The sequence below is a fragment of the Daldinia vernicosa genome (genome assembly GCF_022497035.1).
Source record: "Daldinia vernicosa strain CBS 139.73 unplaced genomic scaffold F5Y00scaffold_35, whole genome shotgun sequence".
Lineage (NCBI taxonomy): Eukaryota > Fungi > Ascomycota > Sordariomycetes > Xylariales > Hypoxylaceae > Daldinia > Daldinia vernicosa.
The window spans coordinates 319,205-338,990 of NW_025953951.1; the positions used below are offsets into that span (position 1 = coordinate 319,205).

Here is a 19,786-nt window from a genome sequence, read left to right on the forward strand (position 1 = left end):
AAAATCTCTGTACGGCTTCTCCATTATTCGTGTTACTGTATATGTGTCGGGTATTGATATCTGACGATATTAATCAAGGTTAGTTTAGAATTTCTTTAGAAGGGTGGAAGACTGTACGAAAAGGAGCTAAATAGAAAATAGGTTGCGCTACTGCGTAGATGGAGCACTTAGATGGAGACTTGAGTCCCACCCGGGCTGCATGCCGGACCCCATAGTGCCCCATAGCCCCCATTATTTCTACTTAAGGCCCCGTCGGGTCGGTTTTATGGGAAGTCTTGGCGGAGACTGGGCATTTGCTTGGTGCGTCTTGGGGCTGCTTGGCAGTTTGCTAGGTCCGCTAGGGTCCAGAGCTACTGCAATACTACAGGCATACAGGCATAACAGGCATATGTACAGGCAGAGACAGGCCAATACCACACGCCAACAAAAAGCTACCCTTGATCGATGACAACTAAGAAAGATTTTCAGTTCTAGTCTATCTGTTCCCGCATACTACCTACCTACCTATCTGACTATTAGCTATCCGCCACACAAATCTATTTTTTTTTTTCCTTGCCCTCCTCCGCTATATTTGATCCGGTTAAATATATGTAATACGTGCATATATACATATACATGTACATCCGAGATGGATGGCGTAATATGTATGTATATACATTCCTTGACAAGTACTATTAATACTTTTTACCCCCTCTTTTTATGTATATGTACGAAGTATACAAAGGTAGTAGTTAGCTCATGTACTTTGGTTTTTGTAGGTACAAACCCATCACGTTACGTCGCTCGGAGTTAGCGAAGCTAGATACTCAGATCAATGGGGTCTAGAGCGAACGGGCGAGGCGGTCTATCGTCTAGCTGCTGACCCAGACCCTTTCGTTCAACCTGCTATGTATTATGGAAAGGGGAAAGAGATGCGTAAATCTTAACGACTGTTAGGAAGAGTAAGTCCACATTTTCACGAGGGGAGGGAAGAATATGCGATACGAGTAAGTAGAAATAGGGCACCCTTCTTCCAATTTATTGCCTCCGGTTTGCTATCTGTTTTTCTTCTTTTCTCATTGATCTTTATTGTGTATGTAGAAGCTCTTCTTGATCTATACTACTACGGTCTTAGTCCTTTCTACCGTGCCCCCTTGTTGAGTTCTCGAGACAACTACGAGACATTTATCGATATCTCCTCTATTTTCTCCCCACTCATACCTAGACCTTGCTACTAGGTACTATTACTACTTTACTACTTTACTACCTTACTACCTACATAAATCCAGCCCCCTGGCTTAGACCGACGGTCAGACGAATACGTAGGAGCTCCAGTTCGAGCACGGAACATAAAAACAAATATTTGCTTCAGCTCGTGACCACGACTACGGTATTAGTTCACGAAACCTATCCAGCTTCCAATTTAACAGACCTCGTCTTGTGACCTTGAATCTTACGCACAAGTCACAAAACCCTGGAACTTGGGACTTTTCCTTGAGAATTTACGAATTTACTGGGACTTTGATCCTTTTTTTTTTTTTCTTTCGCTGAGCTTCCCCCGATTTCGGATTTTGCTGCCATTGAAAAATCCCCCTGGGGTTCCCATAAATTGACCGGTTTGCCCAAGGCCCCCCTCCAACTTACGAGAGGGAAAAAGTCAATTGCTGCTTTGTCACTTGTCTTCAGAGTTTCTAGCAACCTTAAAAGACTTCCCACATCTCGCCACATCCCTATTCCAAGAATTCCTAGCATACCTTGAACTTGGATATAATCCCATCTTATATACTTACGCACCTACACACACACGTACACCATACACCACACACCATACACAAACACGCATAGTTGTAACGATGTCTGGTCGCTCAGCACTCCGTCTCACCAGGGCTGCAGCCCCCCTCTTTAGCACCGCCCGTGCATCTGCCCATATCTCTAGATCTCTCCCCGCAGCTCACCGAGCTTTCAGCCAGTCTACCGTTCGATCGCGGAGTGATGTAGTACGCGAGACCGAAGTTCCAGTTTCCGTCTACTCCCCAGACTCGACAGGTGCCGCCGGTTCGACCAGCGACCACTTCAGTATCCCCGTGAACCGCGACGATGCCACACCGAAGCCATTCCCTCCCCCCGAGGACACCGAGGTTATCCCGTTGTCCAAGGCTGTCTACCGCCAAATGCCCCCCACCCTACAGAAGATGAGCATAATGGACAAGGTTGTTATTATCACTGGGTAAGCCGAGTTTGCTACGTGAAGCTATTTTGACACAGATTTTGCTGACGAGGCATTGCTACAGAGGTGCTCGAGGTCTCGGAAACCATATGGCCCGCGCTTGTGCTGAGGCTGGCGCTAAGGCTCTTGTCATCTTCGATGCGAACCAAGAGCTGGGTGACGAAGCTGCTGCCGAGCTACACCAGAAGACCCAACTTCCCGTTTCCTTCTTCAAGGTCGATGTTCGTGACGGTGCCGCCATCAATGCTGCCGTCGACGCCGTTGTCGAGACCTATGGCGCCCCTGACGTCTTGATCAACAGTGCCGGTATCGCTGATTCCAACATCAAGGCTGAGACCTACGACCCGGCCATGTTCCGACGCTTGATCGACATCAACCTAACTGGTTCGTTCTTGATGAGCCAATCGGTCGGACGCGCGATGATGGCTGCTGGCAAGCCTGGGTCTATTGTTCTTGTGGCTAGTATGAGCGGTAGCATCGTCAACTACCCGCAGGAGCAGTCTTGCTACAACGCATCCAAGGCCGGTGTTATCCAATTCGGCAAGTCTCTGGCTGCCGAATGGGCCAAGTACAACATCCGTGTTAACTGCATCTCTCCCGGTTACATGGACACTGCGCTGAACCGCGTACCCGCCCTGGAGGCCCAGAAGAAGATCTGGCGCTCTCTGACACCCCAGGCCCGCCTCGGTAACGTTGACGAGCTTAACGGCCTTTGCGTCTTCCTTGCCAGCGATGCCAGTAGCTTCATGACGGGCGCCAACGTCGCTATCGACGGTGGTTACACTGTCCTATAAGCCAGCATTAACTAAAAAGTGTTGACCTGGTATGTTGAGACAAGTTATACGGCGTGGCGTATACACGGGCATTGCGGCTCTGGTCCTGTTTAGCCGGAGCCCGCTCGTCATGCCCTAATGGGTCGGAAGTTTGGAGTTGGGTAGACAAATTTTGTTTCGTTCGGTGCGGGGGTTACGTTGCGTCGCGGCATTATGAGTCCTCCCATGCATCTTGAACAACCGTATTCAGGCACGCATGTTGGACAGATTTTGCCAAGTCACGTTTTCGCCAACCAACTTGCTCGTTCGGTCCTAATGGTCGCATCGCACACCATCCGCTTGCACCTGTGTACCCAGCAGGAAACCCTTCCTATGTACATGTCAGAAGGGCTTCGGCCGGGTTCTTGGGGGATCTTACCTATGAGTATGGTTCCTAGCATGCTGGTGGTCTTTTCTTTTACGGTTTATTGTTTTACGGAATGATGCGCGGCATAGACTTGACTTTTCACATAATAGTCATGGGGAAATCGGAGTCAGTTTTATTATACATGCTATGGAGAAAAAGCGGGAAAAGGGGACTGATACCAAATACCATCATAGAGGGGAAAAAGAAGTTTTACCTTTTTTCTTCTGACGAAAAAACCATCAGAATAGCTCTTAGAGATAGACTACCCTCGGGTGGACTCCCCGGACCGACTAAACAGAGGGGTTGTGGCATATGGGACGGTGCACAACAGAACTGACTGATCTCTTTAGCACCCGATTTAAGCGGTACAGATGAAATAGAATAGAAGCAGAGTTTGCTTCCGTTTTGTGACCTATATCTTGAACTTTTACGTTTGTGTCGTTTGAATACTGTTTTTTCATCTAACGAAACTATACCACACTCAAACAGACATATTTAGACTGCACATATAGACCGGTTACTCACTATCCATAAACGTCCTCCTTCTAATGGGACTTATCTTTTGTCTGGACAAGTTGGCTCATATATAGCTCTCGGTTTGGAGAGACCAGGCTTGAGTTATCCCGTGAAACTCAAACTTCATCTACCTCGATAAACTCGAAACAAAGGCATTAACTCTTGTCATGTTGAGTTCCTGAAGAGGTACTTGTCTACTCTGCATACCTCTAGCGACTATCTCTCTTTGAACCCCTGATACGCGGGGTTAGAGACAAATGACAATGGCAATAAGCCGGACTTTAACTAACTGGTTTATTTCCTGATACGAGACATGAACATCCGCAGCAGATCCTGATTCATAAAATTTAACCCTCCAATATCCATTTAATTATGTCGTTAGACTCAAATATCTAAACCTCAGCTTCACTTCGGAGCTAAGTCCCATCATCCGACCTGCCCGGTGCGAGTCGCGAACTCTTAGGTTGACGAGGGTCTTGAACTAAGAGGTATTGGGGTATTTCAAATCATCTGCTTCGAGGACGTCCGTTTCGTCTAGTTCTGCTCTAGTATCCAATGAAGGCCGTCCCAAGGGTGGTATCGTCTCGCTATGTACAAGTATAGAATCAGCCCCTCCATAGGATTTCGGTCCCTTTCGTTAGTTGTTGTTTTTATTTATTTTTAATCTTTCGAAATCTCCCCACAAGCCCAAGCCGTAGCATAGTCACCTAGGTAGAGATGTAGCAAGATGTTTTGGTCGTCGCTAGCTCGATGTATCCTTAAATTGTAGGATAGTAACACTTATTCAAACCTCGAGGGCAACCGACCTCGAATTATTCCAACATCCTCAAAACGTTGCAACATCGCCGGTAGACATTTATTGACCTTTATTGGCCTTCTCTTCTAGCCGGGCTTCCCTAGCGGCCCTGACGAGTGGCGATAAAGATGACAAGTCGACACAAGTCTTCATAAATTCGTGCTATATTATATTAGCTTTCTGGAACCCTACGTTGAAGATTGTAGGACATACCCGAAGCAAGTCGTGTGCGCTCGCTCTCTTCTCCGGGTCCACCTTTAGGGCGAAATATAAGAAATCCCGGAATACTGGCGATAAATTATGCTCTTCTTTGATTTGCGGTGTGCCATTAGTGGCGATTAACCACAGAGCACGGAGCGGCGACTCGGTAAGATACGGCGGCTCCCCTTCTATCATCTCAATAGCCATGATACCTAGAGACCAGATGTCGACTTTCCTTCCGTACTCCTTTCTAGTGACCACTTCCGGTGCCATCCAGTACGGCGTACCAACCATCGTAGTGCGCTTATTATGCGCCTCGTTGATCTGTGCGCAAAATCCGAAATCGGCTACGAAAGGGGGGAAAATTAGGTTTTAGTCAATCGACTTGAGTATGAGGAGTGTTTGACTTACTGAGCTTAATATTACCATCCAACGACAACAAAATATTATCAGACTTGATGTCTCTATGTATAACTCCTTTCGAGTGCAAATGCTGGAGGCCTTTCAATGTTTCCCTACAGACTGAAGCGATCTGCCCTTCCGTCATTATATTAAAAGTGACAACATCAGTCAAGCTACCTCCTTCCATATACTCCATGATAACCCAAAGCTCACCACCGCATAGGTAGCTATCTATGAAGTTAACGATATTCGGGTGTGAGCTTTCTTTCATAACCAAGATTTCATTGATGATCAAGTCCTTCTTCGGCTGCTGCTCTAAATTCATCTGCTTAATGGCTACTAGTCGATTCGATCCCCTCTCGTGGCCGGTATAGACGCCGCCAGACGCACCTTGACCAATCTTAGTAAAGCCACGGTATAACTCGCGAGGGTCGCCTTCGGAGCAGATACGTTTCAGCGCTGCTGCTACGTCTATGCTGGTACTTTGCCGCGGCCGGTTGCGTGGGCGCGACTGCTGCGCCGGAGGCCCTCGTGCTGCATAGGCCGCATTGCCGACACCGTTCGTCTCGGGAACGCGACCCATTTGGTGCTGTGGGCTCGGGACCATTGGCTGCGCGGGAGACTGCTTAGTACTCGCGGATCTACTAAGCTGACCTTTCATAGCAGCCTGGGCCTGTGCCATGGCCTGTTCTTGCTGTTGCTGCATCAGTTGGTGCTGATAAGCCGCCTGAACGGCTGCCGATGGCTGGCCGACGGGTGTGTGGGGTTGAGACCCGTTGACTCGCGAGTTCGATCTCGATCGGTGCTCTTCGGGGAGCATGGGGACGCTGTCCTTCGGCGGCGAAACATGAGACCCTGTCGAGTGACCATCTTCGCTGGCCTGTGCTATACCGATGCCCGAGTCTTTGGTAGTAGCATAGGGCAGTTGTTGTGTAGCTCGGGTCTGCAAAGAGACGGGGGGTTTCGGCGCGGGTCGGCTGGGCTGCAAGTTGGGGTGATCCTTGATGGAGTGCAGCACCGGGCTCTTCCCAGGTATGGGTACCGGAGGGGGGGCGCGGGGATTCTCGAAGGTGCCTTCATTATTCACGATTGGAAATCTCGGACTTGCTGGTGGACTGATCATAGGTGACATACCCGCATAGTTTGACGCATACATGCCGGGGGATGTTGCCATTCCACCAGATTGGGTGCGCAGCTCAGTAGCTCTCACATCGTGGAACTTCTCTAGAACCTGATCTTCGTGCGGCTTCTCTGTGGTTTCCTTATAGAATGTGACGATATCCGCGATCATCTGTGGATTTTCCCTTCGAGCATTCTCTGGAATACCACTCTCGTTGATTAATCGTTGCCATTCTTTGGGTAGGCCCTATAAAAAGAAGTCAGCAACGTCGTGAAGCCGGGTTCGAGGCGATGATGAGGTTGTAGCGAGACTCACCGTGAATTGGCCGGTGGAACTATCATAGCCGACATGGGTGACGTGAACGGGGTTCTCTGGCGCCGATATAACGGGTTTCTTAGGTGACCCCACCAATGTGCTCATGAGGCCGGAAAAGCCCGACTTTTTTCTCAAGACACCGGGACCCTTGAGATCTTTGGATTCATCGGAATATCGTTTCGGGGGGACAACGGGGTTCTCATTAATACGTGCGCCATGGGACTTCTCTGACATGTTGGCGTCTAAGGCGGAGAAGCTAGCCGACTGTCGCAAGGGAGGAGGGCTCATTACACGCGGGTCGGGAGTCGAATTCGATAGCGGGGGCGGTGGCGGTCGGGTTTGGGGAGAAGATTGATACGTGGGCGACTTGGCAGTATCGAAATGACTAAGGATAGAATTGCCGTCAAAGGGCGCGCCGATAAATTCCTCGGGGGTCTGGGAAGAAAGAGGTTGGAGAAAATAGGGGTCAGACAGACGTCGACTCGACGTCGGATACCCAATACCGATGCCTATTCCTACGCCTGTGCCTGTGCTTGTGCTTGTGCCTGTTCCTGTGCCTGTGCCTGTGCCAATGCCGGTTCCAGACCCAATTGCGGCTCCGTCGGCGGCGAGAGGAAATGCGTTACGAGAAGGCGACTGCGACTGTAAGGACGGGACTAAATGGTGAGATGAGGAAATGGCCGAGGGAAAAAATTTGGCAGGAGACGGTAAGGGTGAAGAGAAATAAGTGGTGTTATTGTTGGTATTGTTATTTACGGTAATGGTGGTGGTGGCGGCGGTAGCGGTAGCGGTAACGGTAGTAGTGGGAGGTGGTGGGAGACGGGGCGATGCTGCGGAGTTTGACGCGTTGTTAATGCCAACGTTAACAACGTTATTAACAACGCTAACAATTGTAGTAGCGGGAGTTCTGTGGGGAGCACTTGGAGCTCGCCTCAGGCTCGTGGAGCTCCGTTTGCTCTTGAGGGATTGGGCGTCAAAACGACCATCAGCGGTGAGAGAATAGCTGTGACTGTGATGGTGATGATTGTGGATGGACGTGGGAGGTTTCTTGGTTAGTCTGTTACGACGTTGCTGTTGCTGTTGTTGCTGTTGCTGTTGCTCTTGCTTCTGTTGCAGATTGCTGTGGATGTTGGCGTTAGTACTGTGGCTGTCCATCTCTACCTTAAAGGTAGGTAGCTACGGGTTTAAGGGGGGGGGAGGGAAAACAGAGTTTTCAAATTTTGCTTATTTTTTGGGGGTAGTAGTAGTGATATTTTTTTAGTGACAATTAAAAATTGAGAGTAAATGGGTCGAACGATGAAACCATGGCTGACGAGACTAGAAAACACCCGACATGATTGATGAGGGAGGGGTACGTAAGGTGATAGGGATATGTGTTTGTTTCTTTTGGTTCTCTATTCTTTGGTCTCGCTTGTAATTCGAGGGCTTATTCTCTCTCTCTTTTTTTTTTCTTCTTCCTCTCTTTTAATTCCCTTTTTAGTTACTATCTTTATTTAGGCTCCTTACCTGTGTATATTTTACTGTAATCGATCCAATCCCGTATTCTAGTTCTTCGTCTCTCGCTCCTGCGCTGCTATGAAACAGCAGATCTATTAATTCTTCAATGAATGGATAAGGTCGGAACTAGCAGGGGTGTGTATAGTAGCCGTATGTACCTAGGTAGGCATGAGAATATTTTGAGGCAATGCAAGTTGAAGATAGGCAAGAGGAAAAATAGAAGATAGAAGGGAATAGGACAGAATTATCATTACTTGTATGTACCTTCTATAGCACTTGCTCTACTATTTCGCTACTATGCCTAGCATATGGGCTGTGCGTAATCCGTACTTAAGGTTGGGTATACACGGGAACTTCCTTCTAAGTGGCTGCCGTACCTCTAATCACTTACTCGTTTTACACAATTAATACGAAAAGTACCCTTTAGGTTAAGGACACAACGAACGAATTAATTGGATGGTCAAGCATTGGCGATTAGGTACATCTTTGGGGGCATCACATAGTGTATGTACATACATACCGTCTGTACCTTGGTAGTTGGTGGGGTAGTATTTCAGCGTGCGGGAACAGTGCGATCTATACAGATACCTTCACATGTACATTTACATGTTAACATGCAAGCTGATAATGTCAACTTCCATCCATATCAAAATCTTCGAGAGGAGGTATCTATATCAGGTATATAATCTATACATACCTACATTCACCATTTATCAGCCCTTTGCTGCAATTTGTGAATACATTAGAAACGGACCTACTCGCAATAATATGTCCCTACGATGATTAATGCATGACACCAGATGCCCTAAATTTATACAAGACGCTAAAATGTTTAAAAAAGAATGTATCCGTCTTCTGCTTGGTTTGCGGCTACTTGACTAGTTACACGCTTTAGTAGCCTTAGGCTGTTGATCGATACTAATAATTGCCTAGCTTATTTTACTTCAAGTGAAACCTACCACCTGAGGTTCAGTTGTCATATGCGGGCTCTTCTGCAGCTAAGTATCCGACCCGTTGAAGAAAGAACCGGACTGACTTGGCTCGTAGTGTCTAAGTGTATGGGATCCGATGACAACCCCTTTAGAGTCGCTAGTCTCTTTTATTTTACTTTATCTTTATCCTTGTTTTTATTTCAATCTTCCAACTCTTCCAACTCCGTAAAGTATCGGCATCGTATTGCCTGTGGGGGAAGATCCGAAACCTGTCGGCTAACCACCCAAGGTTACTGGCCGCCATATTCGTAGCCGCCGTCTCGCAATTATTATAACTAAAGCTCACCAGAACTCGTCACGGAGACCTCTCCTTAATATGTGGATGTCCGGTCCGCTAAAGTTTGGATTGCTATTATGTTCCACGTGTAATACTAAGACAACCTCGGTGTTCGTCATAAGAATGACCGAGGTTTCGAAGGACGTACTGGGCTATGTTTTTTTCGCCCATATTTCCCTACTAAGTCAACGGAACGCAACCGCTCATAGATTTTAAGATGTATTATACAGCCCGGGGAAACAGGCCTTGATTACTAGATAATATGTTTATCCCGACGGACGATTATCAGCCGCAATTTGACACCCGAGTGTTAACTCCACTCCAATTCGGAATCTCTTAGCCGCCTGTCATTATCTTTAAATAGACGCGTTACACTAAATCGGGAGTCTTGGTTGGGTCTGGCCTACTTTCAAAAACCTAGTATTGCCATATTTGTTAGGGGATCTTAGGATCGAATATCGTTGCAAAATTAGAACGATTGTTAGGTAGTTAAGTTAAGTATAACATATTTGATTCGCGTAGGGATTCTTATTCGTAGCATGGGGTCTCTGCAGCTTCGTACTTCCCTTGTAAGCTAATAATGAGACCATCTTTACCGTGAGATATTCATATGATGAATGATATACCCCAAAGCTCTATATTGTAATTGAGTACCTTAGAAGATATTGTTCACTAAAATCTAAACGTCGATGTTAGTATTTGACATGTTGCCATTGGGCGTCAGTTGATTTGATCCGACGAGTCGAATAGTCAACTGAACCAGGTACTGATGTGATGTCATTGTGGTATTGGTGAGTATATCGGCCAATGTGCACGCGCCGGCGAGTTGCATACTAGGTCGTTTATGACTATTGTTAATAGACCGAAGGGTACCTACATCGACACGTGGCTCATATACACGGTAGCTCAATATATGCCAAACATTGCTTATTCCAAAATTTGCACTCTTAATACTTGGAAGTTGACTCAGCTGGGATGGGCATCGGTCTTATCCCAGTTGAAGATATTTGGGATCACGTATAGTTATTGTAGAAGCTACTATGTAGTCATCACCTCTATTTAACGGCCAATAGTTTCAACGGTTGCCACTTGACGCTTTCTCTCTCCTACGCGAGTCATGGATCGTGGCTGTATGTAGTTATAGCTGTAGCTACCGCCGATCTAAATTATGAAGTTCGTCCGGAATCATGTCATGGTGGTGCCATTTACTTACCAACTCGAGGCATTATACATAATATGCCTAGGTAGCTACCTGTCCCGAGAGTCTCACGTGCCTTTGAGCTATCAATTACATAGATACATATTTGGTGGCGTTGGATTTTGACGGCCCGGGTTCACTGTATGTATGTACATAATCTTTATGAAGAAACACTTTTCGATTTAAATGTAACTTGTAAATATTATTGAGAAAGCTAAACAACCGCGCTACTTTGTTAACCGTATTTCTTCATCCTGATGATGAACTAGGGACCAATTGGTAAAAGTGGCTTGGTATTGGTAGTATGGGAACTTTTATGGACGTACAATAACGTAGAAAGTAGGCTGGTAGGTATATAGTAAACACAAGATGCTTATAGATTGTGGCTTGAATCTAGATGACACAAAATGATCTTAAGAGGGTGCCATCCATTGGGGAAGCTACCTCTATGAATGGGGTATGGACATGTGGGGCTGTGGGGGAGAAGGGACTGTGCATTGAGTTCGCTGGCTTTTTTTTTTTCCTTCAAGCATCTTACCAATGAATGTACTCCTCAATACAATTGTAAGTGTTACAGTACTTCCATGCATGCAACCCTGCGCGTGGATTACACTTGCCTTCCACCTGGCATTGCTTCGGATCAATAAAAATCAAAAAGTTGAATTGTTGGCCAAGAGCCTGGGCCAGTAAACTTCCACCTCACCCTCTACTCTCGTCTAGTTATAGCATCATCACCTATACAAAACCTATCCCATCTCACCTCTCGACGAATCTTTTGATTCAAAAACCCCTTGGCGGATTTTCTTCAGCCGTCTAAGCTACTATTCCTCTAGTTATTAGATAACTTCGTTAAGATATAGAACGTGAATACGCCGACTTCTGCACCATGTTCTAGCTCTCTTTCATATTTTAACTATCTCTACCGTCTCCTCGTCGTCTACAGTCCTGGTACTACTACTACGTGTTACTCTCGCAATCGGCTCAACTGTTCCCTGCTTCTAGAACCATTTACCCTGGTTCTTGAATCTTAGCTTTCACCGGTGTCACCCTATTGATATATATAGATTAGTGAGTATATATCTATCTTGCTTTCTAACCTACCTTCGAATAAATCGTATTATGTACAGCGGTCTCTTGTATTTGAATATTAACACAAGGCCGTTAGCTATCTAAATCTATATATCCGTAACAATTATCGCCTTCCGTCGACCATCCTCTCTTATTCGTTAGACTTCGTTCGCCTCCGTAAGCGTATAAAATGGCATCCGAAACTAGCAATATCGAAGGTTCCGCGGCAGCAAGGCTTCTTCAACAGCATGCTGAGAACTCCCATCACGTTACTGTTGAGGATGTCCCCGATGAAGAACTGAAGTCTCCCTCGGCCGCTGATGCTCCCGAAAAGTCTTCATCGGGGCAGACTCCGTCTACCAAAGCAGCTGGAAAGCAACCTGCGCAAGAATCGGGTCGTCTTGATACTCAGTCGCACGAGGCTTTCCCCGAACTTGGTGTTCCCAAGACAGCTGCATCGAAAGCTAATATCTCCCCAATCTGGGGTGGTGCTAACGGTAAAGCTAACGGGACATCGTGGTCGGCCAATGGCACCCCTCGAACCTCTACCCCAGCTTCGGGAGTCTCTACTCCCACTGGAGTTCCACCGCCTGTGTCAATACCTGGTCGCAATGTCGAAACTCTCCTCTTAGAGTCACAGTACGTCATGCCTCGCAACCAGCTCAAGCGCCCCCTCCAGGATATTATAAAGGATATCAACCGCAAGTCTCGTGCTGTAATCTCGTCGGTTCCGGGTCCCAGTGGACACCTGAAGTTTGAGGCGACCGGACCACAGGATAAGGCGCAGCAAGCTCTTCGGGATCTAGTCCAACAAATTGGAATTAAGGTAAGTCTGTATCAACCTACCCAGTTTTCTATAGCATGACTAAGTTCTTTTTCTACGTAGACTTCCATCAAAGTCCCGATCCCGCTGTCAGCCAGGGCCCATATAATTGGTAAACAAGGATCCACCATCAAATCGATCCAGGAGAAATCCGGTGCCAGAATCCAATTGCCAAAAGTTGATGATAACGTGGGAAGCTTGGAAGACGACGAGGATGCTACTATTGATGTAATCGTCGAAGGTAACGCACTATCGGCCGCGTTGGCTCGTGAAGCCATTAATAAAATCGTCGGGGAACGATCTGCGAACGTGAGCACAAAGCTAAAGTCTATCCCTGCCGAGTTCTACCCCTTCATCGCTGGTCCTAATAATAGACTCGCTACGGCGTTGGAAGCGGAGTACGGAGTACAAATTCGCGTACCACCTCACCAACCATGGGCTCCTTCTGTTCCACAGGCACCCGCTGCAGGACAAAGACCGACTTTTACGCCCCCTACCAATGACAATTATATCCAAATTGCTGGTGACCGTGCCGCTGTTCAAACCGCGAGGGCTGCTATAGAACGTCAGGTCCAGGAGCTTCAGAATCAACTGCACCTAGACCAAGTAGAAATTCGGCAGGGTACTCACCAATTTATCATTGGCGAACGGGGTGTTCCCACAGAGGATTTCTTTGCCGATACTAATTGCGTTGTGGTCCTACCCAGTTCACCTGGTATTGATACTGTTACAGTCATTGGTCGAGCAGAGGATGTAAATGCAGGACTAGAAAAGGCTATGGATCTAGCAACACAAGTGCACACATCTGTTTTCGATGTTGCGAAACACCACAACCACGCTTCAGGTGGTGCTCCGATATATTCGAGAGATATATCTCGTTACCTTCGTCAAAGGAATGAGATCGAGCGACTAGAGAAGCTCTACCACATCCACATCAATACTCCTTTCTCCGAGGGTATAGTTAGTCCTTGGGAGCTATATGCAAGAGAAGGCAAGAACGCACTCAAGGCTCAAAAAGAAATGAGCTCGATTATAAACAGCCACCCTCCTTCTCGATTGGCAACGATTCCGGTTGACCCGTTTTTCTACTCGTATCTCCGGAACGACATCACTCCCAAAGTTCAGAACGAGTTCGGCGTCAACCTGGTCGTGCCGGACGCAACTGAAGGCGATCTTCCAGTGCTTCTAGTCTATGAAGGGCCAACTACGCCTAGAGAACAGTACCAAGTTCCCCAAAAAGTCCCTTCCGCCTCTGAACTCAAAGAATTTCAGCAAGGGTTATCGGAGGCTCGGAAACACCTCCTCGAACTTCTTGGCAAGCAGGAGCAAATCAGCACAGCAACTCTCGAAGTCCCAATCAAGTATATACTTCCCCAAATTCTTCTAGCATCTCTATTTTGCTAACTATAAATTCAGATTTCAGGACAAGCTTCGTAAATTTATTAAAAAGGAGCAAGATGCGACAACCCGTGCCGCTGGTGATATCCCTGTTAGAGTCAGTGTAAAGGGCACAACTGTTACTATGCGAGGACCGGCTTCTAGTGTAGAGTCTCTTTTCAAGAAGGCGGCAGACTTCGTTGAGCAGGAGAAAGAAGACGAGAAAGAACGTGGGTTTACACTGAAATTCGACTTCCCACAGAAATTCGCCAATCACCTTATCGGCAAAGGTGGTAGTCATATCAACGAGCTACGGGAGAAATTTGACGTAGATATCCAGGTTCAGAATGGAGAAGTCGAGCTGAAGGGTCCTAAAGCCAAGGCAGAACGAGCCAGATCTCATATCACGGCTCTTGCTCGTCAATGGGCAGATGAAACGGTTCACACGTTGAAGATTGAGCCCAAGTACCACCGGGAGTTGATTGGTGCTCAGGGCAGTCAAATTCATCGTCTACAAAATCGATACTCCGTCCATATCAACTTTCCCAAGACTGCAAAACCAGGCAAAGATGACGAATCCACTGCGGATGTTGCAAGTGAAGCTGGAAAGGCTCGGCGGCAACAAGGCCCTGACGAGGTTACGATTAGGGGCCCAAGAAAAGGTGCGGATGAGGCACGGGACGAAATTTTCTCCCTGTACCAATACCTCAAAGAGAATTCATTCACTGCTACCGTAGCAGTTCAGCAAAAGCAGCTTCCGTCGCTGATTGGTTCTGGCGGGGCCGGTATGGATGAGTTGCGCCAAATCACAGGTGCAAAGATCGATATTCCCAATGAACGTAACGAGGTTGAAGATGCAATCGTGGAGATCCAAATTAAGGGCACAAAATCGCAAGTCGCAGCAGCCAAAAAGATCATCGAGGAGAAGAGGGCCGTGTTCGACGAGACAATCACAAAGACAGTTGAAATTGACAGGAAGTGGCACAAGAATTTGATTGGTCCTGGCGGTACGTATCCTTATCATACTATGCTCTTGGCCAAAATTCTAATTTGAGATAGGTTCTACTCTCCGTGACATTGTAATTAAAGCTGGCGGCCCCGAAGATAGGCGACTTCAGGCTCGAACTATCCAGTTTCCCAAGCAAGATGCAGATGGAAATGCCATCAAGATTGAAGGGCGACAAGATGTTGTTGACAAGATCATTGCTAGCATTCAGGCTCTGGTATCGGAACGCGAGAGTCAGATAACCGAGACGGTTGAAGTACCCGTTGAAAAACATCGATCATTAATTGGGCGAGGTGGTGAGACCAAACGGCAGCTCGAGTCGCAATTTAATGTCTCTATTGATATTCCCCGGCAAGGGAGTGGTCTGACCGGCGTGAAGCTGATCGGCCAGCCTGCCAACGTCGAGAAGGCAAAAGAGCACATATTGTCGATCATCAAGGAGCAGCAAGGCGAGACGATACAGATCCCGCGGAAGTATCATCATGCTATTTCAGAAAATGGACAGTTCTTCCGTAAGCTTAGAAATGACCACAAGGTTACAGTGGACCACGCCGGTCACGCTGTGCCACCAAAGCCTAAGCCCTCGTCCACGCGAGAAAACATTGGTTCTCTCCCCCTGATTACAGACGATGCAGAATCAGCCGCGGATGCGCACCATTGGACGGTTATAGATACCGCTTCCTCGGAAGATGGCGATATTCCGTGGGTATTAAGAGGTAGCCCGGATAATATTGAAAAGGCGAAGAAAGCAATCACGGCAGCGCTCGAACAAGCCCAGAAGAACAACACTATTGGCTTCCTTGTTCTACCAGACCCGTCCACATATCGCCATGTAATTGGTCAGGGCGGCTCCAAGGTCAACTCAATTCGTAAACAAAGTGGATGTAAAATCAATGTTCCACGTGACCAAGCCAGAGACGAACCCATTGAGGTCATGGGTTCCAAGGAGGGTTGTGAGAAGGCCAAGGAACTTATCCTCCAGGCTGTGCGCGAGGGACAGGCTGGAAGGCGAGATTAGAAGTCTCCCCGAAATAGCATACACAGCGGTTCCCGAGTTGGCTATGGACAGGCTAGCTGTGCTGTCGAAGGGGCTCAGTGGGACTGATTGAATTATCTGTAAAACTGTAATCAAAATCGGGCAAGCAGGTATAAATAAAAATAGTACAAGTTATTTCGCATGACAAACGAGGATCATTGGACTACGATATTTTGAAAGTATCTAGCGGGTATAAGCGACGTAAAATTGATAAGGCAATGCTCATTATGTTCTAGATGTGATTTGATGACCACGTAGGAATACCTCAGTATGCTAATTGTTGATACATCCTTACCTTGTGCTTCCGGAAGCGCCAAGAACTCGCAAACGAATTCTACAACGCCTTTCCTTCCAACCGACCGACTCTGAAACGCCTGGGTATTATTCCTACACGTAAGGAGGCTGACTTGCTCGTCAAACTAAACCGCAATCCTAAACCCTTTTTTTTGTTTGGTTCGCCTAGTCATCCTGTACTAACTGTAAAAGCGATGTAATATAATCGGCCTAGCGAAGTGAAGGGTTAGTAAAGTAAGCAACAACAGCAAAAAAAGTAACTGAATAGGTTGAGTGGAGAAGGAAGAAAAGGGGGTAGCAACAAAGTAATGAGTAGAAAGAACTTACCAAAGCCTTATTTTCCGTCATGACCTCGAACAAGCGAGCCATGACGGGGCGGAAGAGCTTCTCATTCCAGCCACCGCCTTCACCGCCCATCTCGTGCTTTTTGAGCAGCAGCTCCTCCGACTCTGTCTTGACTACGTTACGGGCGATGTTGCGCAGTACTAACACGGCACTGAGCGGGATACCAGCGGCCTGCTCCACCTTGGGGTTCCGCTCATCCCTAGTGACAATGGTCTGTTCCCAGGCAAGGCTCATGGTCTTCGCCGGGGTGATATATGCCTTGCGTTGCCGTTTCGCGGCCGACTCTGGACCCTCGGCGAATGAACGCTTCTGTACTGAAGGGAAATGAGTCTTGAGATGGCGCGCAAGTCCTGATAGTTTAATTTGAGCAGGTTTCTGATACTTTTTGCAGTCCTCCCAGTCGCAAGATGCGTTGATCTCTTTATCCTCGATCTTGCTCCCTTCACCGATAACAACGCCTAGATGGGTAGTCAAGACATGGTGCCACATCGTCTCTCCACCAAGGAAGAACTGGTTGCACTTCTTGAGGTACGGGCCCTTAGCCACCATCCACCGACATGGACAGTATTCCTCCTTCGTCTCAGGATTAATGGGCAACGTTCGTGCTCGGATACCTTCAATTATAAAGAGGTCCGATTGATCGGCCCGCTGCCGCCTGATAATCTGTGCTCGAGCGTTGACAAACACATGGCTGACATTCCTAATAAAATCAGCCGCACTAAGCATATTTCTCGAGCTGCTCGCAAGCGCCCTAAAAGAATTCTGGTAGGCTTGCCATATAGCGATCTGCGTGATATGAGACTCGCTGTCCTCTTCGAATAGACTCTGAAGCCAATTATAGCATCTCTGAGGCTCGTCTGTGTTCGTTAGTCGTTCTTGGAGATCCGGAGGCAGCGTAGCTACTTCTTCAGAAGCCGGCGCTTTTCGTTCTGGTTCAAGAACTCTGTCCTCCTTAACTCGTTTTGCTCCGTGAGCTAGGAGCCTAACCAGATGAGGTACAACGTGCTCCATGTTCACGGCCTTGAGCAAGGACTCAACATTAGCTACCACTGCTGTATACTGATAAAGGAAGTCCAGGCATGCGTCCATAAGTTCCTCGTCGTTGAGCAACAGCCAGTTCATAATATTTTGCAGGACCACGGAGGGGACATTCTGCATCTTATTCGTAGCTTCTAAGTTCATCGATATCCGGCTGATGGCGCGGAGGGATGTCAAAATCGTGCCACGATCCGTCGAGTCCAGTTGCGCCAACAGTGTTCGGTACAACGGATCTTCGGAATCAAGTATGAGCCAAGGCGTAAGCTGCTCGGCGATGTCCAGAGCGAAATGTTTGATTTCAACAAGCATCTCTAGATTTGGAAGATGTAGAAGAATACAGAGCAAATCTTTTAGGGGATACACATCCGCCATGTAAATAGCATTTTCCACCAGCATGACCATATTACGAATAGTAAGAACAGCCTCGGTAATTCGAAGAAGACGGTCGCTAAATTCGGCGGACTGCATATAATTGAGAATTGTTTTCGGCGAGAGCCTCGCAATCCGCTCAATAATATCACTTGTACCGTTGAGCCCATCAAGAACGGCCACATCCGAATTATCTGGGTCGTTGAAGTAGGTAATCTGCCATTCAATATGGTAAAATAAACTACCGACTTCGAGGGCCTTCTCGATAAGACCTTCGGCCAAGCCAAGAAATGACTCGAATTTGTATTTATCACCGCGTTCGAATGATATCTTGACGAGGTGGTTAAGTGCGAACGATTGTTCAGTAGGGATGCCTGAACGAAGGGCTTGAAGGCAGCGCATGTAGATGTTGGGGCCCTCGAAACCGATACCTGGGATAGCTGGACGAACAGGTAGTTGAGTATCGGGGGCACCAGCAGCCGCCCGCAGCTGACGCTGTCGCTTGGCAAACTCTAGATTGTTCCCCGGGGTGCTCACGGGACGAAGAGGAACAGATATCGGAGGACGCGGCTCGAACATCTCTACCAGGCGTGAGGCAGTCTCGGGATTCGTAGGGGTAAACGCACTCGAGGCACCACGAACGGCGGCCTGCTGAGCCTGTATTACGTGAAGAGGGTTGTTAGGATTGTGGTGCTGGGGGAGATGGTGATTGGGGTGCTGGACATGAGGTAGATTAGAACCATGGCCAGTATTAATGGCACCAGCATTGGTGGCTATTGGTGTGCCATGGTGTGAGGATGCTTGTCTAGACTGGCGGGTCGGTCCTGTCTCGGGTTGAAAGGGAACTCGCTGAGGAGGAGCTTCACGTAGGCGACCAGAAGCCCTATTCCCCGAAACTGGAGTGCCTTCGCTCTGGCGCTCTTCGCGACTGGGAGTCTCCATGCTAGGGCGGCTTAAGGAGTGCTTGAAATTCTCGACAGTACGAGTTAGGACAGGACCAAACTTGCTGGCACACGATTGTTGTTCTAAAATCTCCTTGGGTGGTGGTTCCCTACCGTGTTGGTCATGAATCCAGTATGCAGCAAGGTAACGATAGAAGTCCTGTTTCAGTTGAAAAGAGAGTTGACCAATACCCTTGCTATCTGTATGATGCATGCCTAATTCGGCAGCAAGCCCACCCCAAGACTTCTGAACCTTGTTGAGTTCGTCGTAGCCTCCCTTAGAGATGACGGCCTTATATAGCTTCAGTAGGTCGACGTTGACATGGCCGTGCATGGTAGGGAGTCGGGGTTCAGGTTCGAACGAGGTGCCACGTTTCTCATGGAAAGCCGTGAGCTTCTGGATGAACTCTACATATTCCGGAGTGCGATCGATTTCGTGGATGTAAATATCCTTGCCCCCAGGGCCACGGTTCGGGGCCATCTTGAGCTAACACAGGTCGCAGCCGTCGCAATGGGCAGTAGTAATTCTCATGAGGAGGATTCCAAGGAGTCGCAAAAGATGGAGAGTAATTCCTAACCTAATTAGAGCATCGATCACAGACTTTTATCTATCTGCTTAATTCAAGCTAAGTTGTTGCGATTGCGCGTTAAGCGGATGACGGTTAAAAGGGAAGAATGTCCGGATGTACGTTGGCGGTTCGGCGAACTAACAAGTTGAGATTATAGTGATTTTGGTTGGCGATGCGCAGGAAGTTAAGTCGCAAAGCTAAGGAATTGCATACAGTACGTA

At 47.6% G+C, this 19,786-nt stretch overlaps 4 protein-coding genes across 4 annotated transcripts; 2 read left to right on the forward strand and 2 right to left on the reverse strand.

Moving 5' to 3' along the window:
• Window positions 1–1,832: 1,832 nt before the first annotated feature.
• On the forward strand, window positions 1,833–3,000 carry F5Y00DRAFT_254075 (NAD(P)-binding protein; the record flags this gene model as incomplete). Its single annotated transcript, XM_048010129.1, has 2 exons — window positions 1,833–2,206; window positions 2,271–3,000. 2 exons carry the CDS (start codon window positions 1,833–1,835, stop codon window positions 2,998–3,000), a joined length of 1,104 nt encoding a protein of 367 aa, XP_047863287.1.
• A 1,757-nt stretch (window positions 3,001–4,757) lies between these two features.
• Window positions 4,758–7,890, reverse strand: F5Y00DRAFT_254076 (Pkinase-domain-containing protein; the record flags this gene model as incomplete). Its single annotated transcript, XM_048010130.1, has 4 exons — window positions 4,758–4,859; window positions 4,911–5,245; window positions 5,310–6,666; window positions 6,736–7,890. The coding sequence occupies 4 exons, from the start codon at window positions 7,888–7,890 to the stop codon at window positions 4,758–4,760; spliced, it is 2,949 nt and encodes a 982-aa protein (XP_047863288.1).
• A 3,342-nt stretch (window positions 7,891–11,232) lies between these two features.
• F5Y00DRAFT_241829 (uncharacterized protein) lies at window positions 11,233–16,200 on the forward strand. The gene is made up of 5 exons (XM_048008411.1): window positions 11,233–11,767; window positions 11,865–12,593; window positions 12,654–13,951; window positions 14,007–14,974; window positions 15,027–16,200. The coding sequence occupies exons 2-5, from the start codon at window positions 11,958–11,960 to the stop codon at window positions 15,989–15,991; spliced, it is 3,867 nt and encodes a 1,288-aa protein (XP_047863289.1). The 5' UTR covers window positions 11,233–11,767; window positions 11,865–11,957; the 3' UTR covers window positions 15,992–16,200.
• Window positions 16,184–19,567, reverse strand: F5Y00DRAFT_121854 (uncharacterized protein). The gene is made up of 2 exons (XM_048004060.1): window positions 16,631–19,567; window positions 16,184–16,513 (listed from the first exon to the last, which is right to left on the reverse strand). The coding sequence occupies exons 1-2, from the start codon at window positions 19,475–19,477 to the stop codon at window positions 16,469–16,471; spliced, it is 2,892 nt and encodes a 963-aa protein (XP_047863290.1). The 5' UTR covers window positions 19,478–19,567; the 3' UTR covers window positions 16,184–16,468.
• Between the last annotated feature and the right edge of the window lie 219 nt (window positions 19,568–19,786).